The sequence below is a fragment of the Tigriopus californicus genome, chromosome 12 (assembly GCF_007210705.1).
Source record: "Tigriopus californicus strain San Diego chromosome 12, Tcal_SD_v2.1, whole genome shotgun sequence".
NCBI classification, from domain to species: Eukaryota; Metazoa; Arthropoda; class Copepoda; order Harpacticoida; family Harpacticidae; genus Tigriopus; species Tigriopus californicus.
Genome location: NC_081451.1, coordinates 11,963,171 through 11,972,814, shown reverse-complemented (window position 1 = coordinate 11,972,814; position 9,644 = coordinate 11,963,171). Strand labels below are relative to the sequence as shown.

Genomic DNA, 9,644 nt, shown 5'->3' with positions numbered 1-9,644 from the left:
GCAACGTCCCGCCGGGAAAACGGACTTTGAACGTGATTCAAAAGTTGCTAATAAATGCATCGGAATTAGAGGAAACGAAATCGGCTTGGCGCTTTATTCATCTTATTTCTGAAGAGTACATCCGGTAGCTTCCATGAGACTGGTTCCATCCAAAAAGGTTCCAAGTTGGCATCGATAGATTTGATTGGATGAGGTTAACACTTGAATCCAATCGAACTTGCCACCATCCGATCCACTGTGATAAACAGTCATACCTGAATGGAAAAAGTTAATATGAAAAGGCATATCTTGTTTGAAACACGTCTGACATTATCTTTGCTCACTAATGTCGCTAGCGCTGCCCAAGGTTCCCAAATCGAAGTTGTAGCACTCTCCTAGGGCGGAGGGTCCGGCAAAGATGTCAATTGAACCTTCTTCATAGTCATTTTGACCCGTCTTCATGTGGAAGGCTACACAACAGATGCCACTAGCAGAAGTGGCCTGACCCTTGCCACAAACCTATGATTGAGCAGGAAAGAGATGAATATTATAAAACGTCTAAGATTAAAAAAAAACCGCATTTTTTTACCTTGGCCGAGAGTTGACCCAAAGCAGTCATGCCACAATCCGAGCAATCCGAAGTTTGGACGTGAATCTCACGCAGGTCGTCGGCTGCCACCAATGCGACAAAGGCCAGAAGTCCCAAGAAGACCTTCATAATGTACAAGTTCACTCGGTATGATCTAGATATCTGGAATCGCCAAGGGCTAGTGAGGATGATCTGACTTGACCTCAATCTTATAATCTGACCTCTTCAGGGAATGCAATCTTATCAGGATAAACAATCAACGTCACAAATCATTATTCAATATCATTCTCCATCAATTGTATTTTCAGATTGAGTCATACGTTTACAAATTACTCATTCGTCCTTCTTGGACCCCAACTGCATGGAGTTGGCGCCAGTCCCCCAATCACGATGGGCGGGCCGACGTCCACGTCCTCCACGCCCCCCTCGACCTCGTCCCCCGCTTCCACCTCGACCACGCCCCCGACGCCCCGAGGGTGGTTGACTGCAATCTCGAGCAATATGACCGGTCTCATTGCAATTATAACAAGGCCGTGTTTGAGCTTGAGGACATCCGCTAGACATATGGCCTTTTTCATGGCAATTGTAGCAAGTCTGATCGGGACAAGCCTTGGAAAGATGACCAGCCTCTTTGCAGACAAAGCAAAGCAATTGGTCCGACACTTTGGGACATTCGCGAGAAAAATGACCCGATTCGTTACAATTGAAGCAGGATTGGCCTTTGGAGCCGTTCTGATATTCAGAGGGGGGCTGACTCAACGGGTCATAATTGAGCAGTTTGGCCGCAATATTGGCCTGTTTAATCTGATCTTCCGAAGGTTCTGCCTCGAGTTTGCGTTTTTTTGAGGTTGGGTGAGCGATTTTGGATTTTTCCGATGAATTGATGATGTGGCTTAGCGATTGGAGAGGTTCGTTTTCCGTGTCCACTTCGGTTTCTACGGCTTTCAGGAACTTCTTGGCCAGTTTACCGCAGACATTGCCCTTGATGTGATGGTAGACGAGGTAATGGACCTCCTCCATGGTGAACTGAATGGTGGGGAAGCAGCTCAACGACTGATGGACACATGAGACACTACCAGGGACTCCATTTGAGTGTTGCGAGAAAGCGCGAGATTCTAAGAATGGCGGTTTTATCAAAATTTTATCATTTGAGCATGATTAGACATTACAGTGTGTGTGTGTGGGGGGGGGAAAGCTTCTATAGTATCATTAGATCTTACAATAGAACCAGCCAGTTTTTCATACGGTTTATCAATATTCGAACAAAAGCCGCACAAATTGAATTAATTAAGTCCTCTTTTCTACTCTCAAGGTTGGCACCAAGATGCACTTTTTATTCATTTTTTATGTGACTGGTACATTTAATGAAAAGCAACAATTATGTTTCGAGAAAGCAAATGTCCGTTCACATGTCTGTCATTTCTACACGAGCTTGATAGAGCCATTGAACTCGTGCGTAAGCGCCACTTTTTCCTCACAAAATTCGCACCAAAAGCGCAAGTCTCGCATTAAAGCGCAAATCATGGAGGCTCTAGAAACGACCCACGTGCGTTTGTTTTTGAGGTTCCACCTGTTTACTAATTTCAGGGAGGACAAATAGAAAATAACTGTACCAAAACGTGTGAAATACGTTTGAGTCACTCTAGGTAATATTGACAGTTGGCTTGATAGCTTCGGTTCTCATGACCCGATTTTACAGACAAATGAACTTCAAGTCAATGGTGGGCAAGGCTAGCCGAAGCAAGGATAGGTCTTGGATCACAATGAATTAAAAATTGGCAGCACTGACCAAAAAGATTCAGCTAATATTGGTGAAGAATTCAGGTCCCATAGACCCCTTTGTGCAACCAAATTCATTGATCTGCCTCATAGTGATCATAGTGATCACTTTGGGCTCGTTTTTCATTGATTTCGTGTCATTTTGTAGAATATTTGTTGGTTCTGGAATAAGTGTTTTTGCTAGTACACAATAGATGGCGCGTAATGGCATTAATGCAAAGCAGCTTGAATGGCAGCTTCTCGAAGGAGAGACGGAACTTTAGGGCCGATCTTTTTTCTCAAAACCTCCAAATTCTGACCCAAAAGACGGACTTATAAAGAATCCTTTCCCAATGCTGGTTTGGGCGACTGATGGGTACATGCGGTTGAGGGTTTAGATTTGAATTGGTCCTCTCAAAATGCAAAGCACAGAGTCGAGAGGAAGACGTTGAGTGGGGGGGCGGGGGTTGTTTCGTCGTTGTTTGGGGCAACCGGAATAGGGCCACACCCTCAGAGCGCAACAACCCATTGCTGCTGGATTTGCGGGACCACGCACAGAACCGGAAAAATGTGGCGTTTGCTTGCAGTGGTGCCAGATGATTTGACCTTAAAGTCGCCGAAGAAAAAAAAAACAAATCGCTAAAATTTGGCCAAAAATGGAATTTTCGCCACTTTTCAAACATTTCCGACAAAAAATAAAAAAAAAACCCGAACACTTTGTTACATTTTAATCATATAACTTCACATTTCTACCGGGGGATCAAAATCGCATCCTTTAGTCTTGAACTTTAATAACCCAAATTTACAGTAGAAGATTGCAATAAGCAATTGGGTTGACATTCTAGCCCGACGTTTGTTTTTCACAATAGATACTTGGCTGAAGACTCGCTCGATTTCTGCATTTGAGATTGGCAAACAAAGCATCCGAAGCGCGCCGGACACTATTAATTCCAATAGGATGTTTCCCAAAGCGTTCTCGAAGGAATTAACTTCAATCCAGAATGCGGTTGCTGACGTGCTTTTCCATTCATAATATCAAAGTTGCCTCAAATTATTTTCAAGGAGACAGAAAGTTGATTGGTCTTGATTGGGGAAAAATTCTCGTGGGAAAAGTCTGGGCGATATTGGGGTTGTTAATCTATTTGGAAAGCTAAGGTCTTTAGTTTTTCTTTCGTCAAGTTTCAACTTATTTAACCGTTCCAATAAAGCCCATCGAGAATCAACGTCACAGCTTTCCAACGCGCCCAAAAAATCCGTGTCAAGGCTCAGATTGCAAATATTTTCATCTGAGTGGTTAGCTTCGGAAGAACAATCTTAAAAGATTGGAGAGCCTCATTGGGATCTTTGGAGTTACTTTGAAACCCCTCACATCAAAGTTACCGACATGAACATGTACGAAACCGAAAAATAGAGTAACAGCTTACTTGATTTAGCCGTTGGACTTCCTTCAGAGTAGGCAGAAGGAATATCAGATACGTTCGATTATTTTCATCCGTAGTGGCATTTTTCTTATGAGCAATTCAAACTGAAAGGCCATCAGTGCATCATAAGAGCCAAGAATTCGCCCGATGCAATCGACAATCCTAAGCCAACTGCAATACATTGTTTCGGCTTACAAAAACTAACGTAATATCACGACTTTCAAAAGCATATATATACCTTGTTGCACTGGGAGAATTGAATTTTCTCACGTTTCCAACTTGCTGGCCGGATCCAATAGGTTCTTGGAAATACTTGTTCTTCTTTGTCTCAGCTTGAGTACCGAAATAAGGAGTCAATGCCAGTGACTTCGGCAATTTCTCGATATTGGTGAGATCGTTCAGCAGAACGGACGAACCAGTTATGCGTTTCTTGGATCATGTATTCGATGTTTGTAGGCATGACCTTCATAGCATCTCTTTCGAGGCAAGATCAAGAGAATGGCACGTGCGTGCGTGCGTGCGTGTACCTTACGTGAACTACAGGGTGGAAAGAAATTAAGGGCCGCTCTTTGTTGCTTCTGAAAATCCTATCCCCTAACTCAAAGAATTGTTTGATCAGACTGAATCTCCAGTTTTCATTAAAAGGGATTAGTGAAAAGCCTAACACCATACCACGAATGATCCAATTTTACTCCAAAGGAGATTGGCAACTTTCTGATGTTTGGACACCTAAAGATTGAGTCTTCAAAATCTAGATTTTGGCCATCGGCCTGGTCTATTCTAAAAGGATTTATGGCATTTGCATTAGGATATCCACTTTCCAATGGTTTGAAGATGAACACTGAAAGGCTCACCAACGTTCCTTTGTCTTTACCGGCCTTCAGGATGCCCTTAGCCTTGGTTCTGACCTTCAGACTGCGCGCACTTGAATTTTCTGACATTGTTTTGACGTCATTCTACCAGAGGGTTATCCATCGCCTCCAGGACATCGTTAGACCATTTGTAATATGTCACTAGGTACTTAACAGTTCCTCTTAATGAATGATTGTGGTTTAATGTCAAAAAAATCTTCGAGCAGGGAGAAATGTTGTGAAAAACAGTCATGGAGGCCCTTAATTTCTTTACACCCTGTAAATTTGTGAAGTGTTTCCGGAGACGAGATTAAACGCTGTAGTGTTCCCCAATCCTGACTGAGGCACCATCAGTCGCTAATCCAACTAGATTTATCGGATCAAGATTCCATTCTTGTATTATTTGGAACGTGGCTTTTTCAATCGCTTTGTCAAGAGATCGGTTCATCAAGGATGTTAAAACGTCAATTCCTCATGAAACAAAATGGTTTGCAACTCTGGACTGCACCAAAGGATATTTCCAGTTCCATTGGACGAAGAGAGTCAATTGTCAACAAGGCTCATCACCAAATGGGGAACCTATTGCTTCACCCGTGCCCCCATGGGTCTCTCGAGCTCGGGTGATGAGTTTTGCGCACGCGGTAATCGAAAACTGGAAAAAGATCCCGAACAAGATCAAGGACGTGGACGATATCTTGGTCTTTGCGAACACTTATTCCGAACTCCAGGATACGTTGGAAAATCTTATCATGACGTGCTGTGATAACCAAATCACTTTAGCTCCGGCAAAATTCCAGATTGAAAAAAAAGGTGTCGTTTGTGGGAATGATTATCAGCCAAGTGTTGCTGATTCTACAAAGGTCCAAGGCATCAAAAGCTTCCACGTACCTTCAAACATAACTGATCTTCGAAGTTTCTTTGAGTTGGCCAATCAACTGGGATCAATCATTCCTACCCAACCTCTCGAGCCAAATCGAACCTCTACGTCAACTCCTCCGTCCCAACAGTTCTTGGATATGGACGAATGAACTCCAACAGGCCTTTGATCAAGTCAGATCTACTCTATCATCCCCACCTATTCTGGCCCATTTCAATATGTGCCTCCCAACACGATTGGTAACTGATGCTTCAAAGCTTAATGGCATTGGTTTCGCTCTCCTTCAAAATCATGGTTCTGGTGACAATGGTCAATGGAGACTCGTTCAAGCAAAGAGTCGATTTTTGACTGACACGGAATCTCGATACTCCTTAGGCGAAATTGAAGCTCTCGCCATCCAATATCCTATCAAGCAATAAGGTACCTCGTTTGCTACGTCACGCGGCCCAAAGAAAACGGGAAGACGCACGGGAGATTGCTAAATAAACTGCTCTTGCATTGCAGTGCCGAGTTTTCAACTCGGATTGCATACGATGATTTGCCATTTTCCACCATTGACCAACTTTAAGGTGTGGTTTGTTTTGGATTTCGTGTCAAAGAGTTTGTAGTGACAACACATAGGACATAATAATAAACGTACACCTACATTTCGTTACACAAATTTGGTTGGCAAAAATTGCATTCTTCGACGGAAAGAAAATCTGCACAGTTGTTAATCTGAATTGTTGCAATTAATGGTTCTCGTTTCTCTCGGATATAAGAGCAGCTTTGGGGCCGTGAATTTCTGCTCTTATATTCGATTTTTACTGCACCAGTATTGCAACAAATTCTCAATGTTCAAAAGTATCTGGTCTCCCACGACACAAAACTCTTCGATTCAACCCGACTCAATTTTAACGCAATAAGCACGGCTACCACAACCAAAAATATCTTTTCTACTAATAATGGATACAAGCACAATTTTGCGGATGTAACAATATATTCCAGCTAAAAGCTTTTTTGATTTTCACATTTTTCAAGCAATGAAGCCAAAAAAGAAGAGATGTGCAACTCCAAAGACATTGAGCTAAAAAATATTCAGCATTTTTAATTTAAACATTACTCCGTTTGTGAGTATGAATCAGGTGTGAGAATTCTCAGTGCTTGAAATGTTTATAACAAACAATAACAATGGGTTGAGGCCATTAGGTTTCTTTTACTGTAGAAGGCAGTAGATTTTACAAGCAATGAAGGCGAGCAATACTATACTTCTTTGGGCTTAGAATTCAGGATCTGATTAACTTTTTATCTCTCTGATTTCATTTAACCCTTATTTGCACGTTTTAATCCCTGGCGTGTCAGTATTCCAATACACAGTGTGTTCCACACGACGTATAATCCGGTTCTTCGACGGCTGTAATAAGCGCTGATCCAGGGAAATGTTCAAGCGGAGTTTTGAATTAATAATAAAAGGTTTTTTTTGCGTGGGGTCGTTGTCAGATGATGAGCCACATAGCAAGTGAACTTGCCTACTTCATGAACCTGGATCTTTTTTTTTTGCATCTCATAAATTCGACGAAGTCGCGGTTCATAGCTCTATGGTCCTTATACCACAGATGATGAGATGGCAGCTGGCAAGTTGCTCGAAGTCTAAGTAAGTACAGGGTGTCCCAGAAGTAATTGCCGGTTACAAGTAATTGAAAAATTTGACCTCTCTACTTTATATGAATAGAAATAAAAAAAATCATTGAAATTGTTCATTCTTTGGTCATTAGTAAACCTTTTTTTGTTTTACAATTTTTGGGCACCCTGAGTAAGGACCGAAGATTTGGCTATTCCCCACAACCAGTTTTTACTAATTGTTTGAATGTCCAAAATGGCGGGAATATCCAAACTTGGCATTCGTGTACGAGCTATTGGGCTTCTTATTGGTGGAGTGGCTCAAAAATCAGTTGCTCTGCAACTTGGAGTGTGTGTGAGAATAATTAGAAACTGGTGAACACTACATAAAAGAAATGAGCCTCTCCAAGACACACCTCGCTCTGGCAGGCCTTCAGTGTTAACCAGAAGAGCAAAGATAGTGATCGCAAAATCGATTGGAAAACGAAGGCAATCAACTAGAAAATTGTCACAAAGTTGAGGGCATCAGGAGATCAAGTTTCTACGTCAACAATTCATCGATATTTACGAAATGATTTGAGTGTTACGGCTTTTAAACGACCTAAAAACCTAAATTGACCTTGAAACAAAAGACAAATTGCTTGAATTTTGCCAATAACACACAAAAGTTGGATAGTGGAGGATTGGAAGTAGGTGATATGGACTGATGAAAGTCCCTTTGAATTGTTCCATCCTACAAATGGTCAAAATGATCGCGTCTGGGCTAAAAGTCCAGCTAACATTCCTCCTCGACTGACTGAAAAATCCCCCTAAGATCATGGTTTGGGGGGCAATGGGATCTTTAGGAGTATCCAGGCTGCCTTACATCCCTCCAAAACAAATGGTCAACACAGATGATTATGTGAACAGCATTCTGAAGGAAGAGGGACTACCTCTATTTGAAAGAAGAGGAATAACTGGTCCAATCTCAAAAAGGATATTGTGTCCCAAGATGTCTGAGGCTTTGTGGATGCAAGATGGTGCAGCAAGACATACTTCTAAGATCTCACAGCAATGGTGACAAGACCACTTTCCTAGGTTTGGACCAAGGGTGAATGGCCAGGCAACTCGCCAGATTTAAATTCCATCGAAAATCTGTGGTCAATCCTCAAACCAACCTGGACAATGCCAAGCCTCCAACTACCCTTGCACAGTTAGAAAGAGCCCTCAAAAAGGCATGGATTGGAATCAAGGCGGAATCACTTAATAATTTGGTTTTAAGTATGCCATCAAGGATCACCGCTGTGATCAAGGCCAAAGGGGTATATACTCATAAATAAATGATAAAATGATAATGATAAATAATGAGAAATGAAATGTAATATTTTATCCGTCAAATTTGAAAACCAAGAATAGGCAAAGACTTCTGGGATACCCTGTAATCTGGGGCATTGGTGATTGGTCGATTGTATATTAGAGATAGGCCATGTTATGAAGATTGAGAATGGTGACCTTTTTACTCTGGATAAGAATCAAGTTAGACGGACATGGCAAAAATGTATTAGCATTGGCGTAATTGAGTTTAAAATGAGGTGATTGAATCAACCCAAAAAGCAAACAATAACATTCATAACTTGTTCCTTTTATTCACCCTCTTGGAGTGGCTTTTATCTTTTTGTTTCTTTCTTGGCAATGGATATAATTGCAAGCTTTTAGGCAATCTGAACCACACTTACCATTTATTGCTATTTTCGAAAACTATAGTCTCAAAAAAGGAAGATCTTGTTTGCTCCAAAGCAACATTGAAGGTGCTTGATTGTTTACAGTTCCCCAATCAGATTCCATTGGACAAGACCTGATTAAGACCCAGGTAGGCAAGCAAATTGGACATTGAAGAGGGAAAGGGAGATAATGTCACCTTCAACTTTTGGGAGGCAAGTAATACTTTAGGGGCATGAAAATCAACTTTGAGGGATCAAATTAAAGTGTCAAGGCATTTATGGATTTGTCGATGGAACCAGTAATTTCAATGTCTTGACAAGTCTGTATTAGCAGATGAGGCCTCTAACCCAAAAGGAAAGGGTCGTTCTTCTGAAGGTGTGATCTTTTCCATAACGGCATTAGAGAGCAACTTCGGCAAAGGCTTCGAAAGTCCGCGTGAATGATGCTGAAATCAATCAGTGCTTGCAATGATAGAAAAAAAGTAGAGACGTCAGGAGAAGCATAGGCCTGAAGCTTGAGTTCCCGATCATAATAGTGAACGAACTTTGAGTGAAGACAATCTATAAAAAGCCTAACTTGAAAACGCGTCCACGCATCGCGATCCGATGATTAAATAAAAGCCTCGGTGGATGGTGTGAACGATTTCCTATTGGATCAAAGCATAAAAACTTATAAAACTAGAACATATAAAAAAGATGGCATAGATTAAGATTTACAAACGTACGGGTGATATCGGTTCAAAGATAAGGCGCTTAGAAAACTGTCGACTCGAATTCAAGCTCGGCAACAGAAAAAATGAAGTGCTAATTGGTTGGTGTACGAGAGTAAGATGGGAGACGGAAGAATCAGTACAGACATGGATAAGACCA

At 41.6% G+C, this 9,644-nt stretch overlaps 1 protein-coding gene across 1 annotated transcript; it reads right to left on the bottom strand.

Annotated features, from left to right (window-relative positions):
- Window positions 1-65: 65 nt before the first annotated feature.
- Window positions 66-1,676, bottom strand: LOC131891466 (DNA-binding protein HEXBP-like). The gene is made up of 3 exons (XM_059241057.1): window positions 569-1,676; window positions 324-498; window positions 66-254 (listed from the first exon to the last, which is right to left on the bottom strand). The coding sequence occupies exon 1, from the start codon at window positions 1,586-1,588 to the stop codon at window positions 902-904; it is 687 nt and encodes a 228-aa protein (XP_059097040.1). The 5' UTR covers window positions 1,589-1,676; the 3' UTR covers window positions 66-254; window positions 324-498; window positions 569-901.
- Window positions 1,677-9,644: the final 7,968 nt, after the last annotated feature.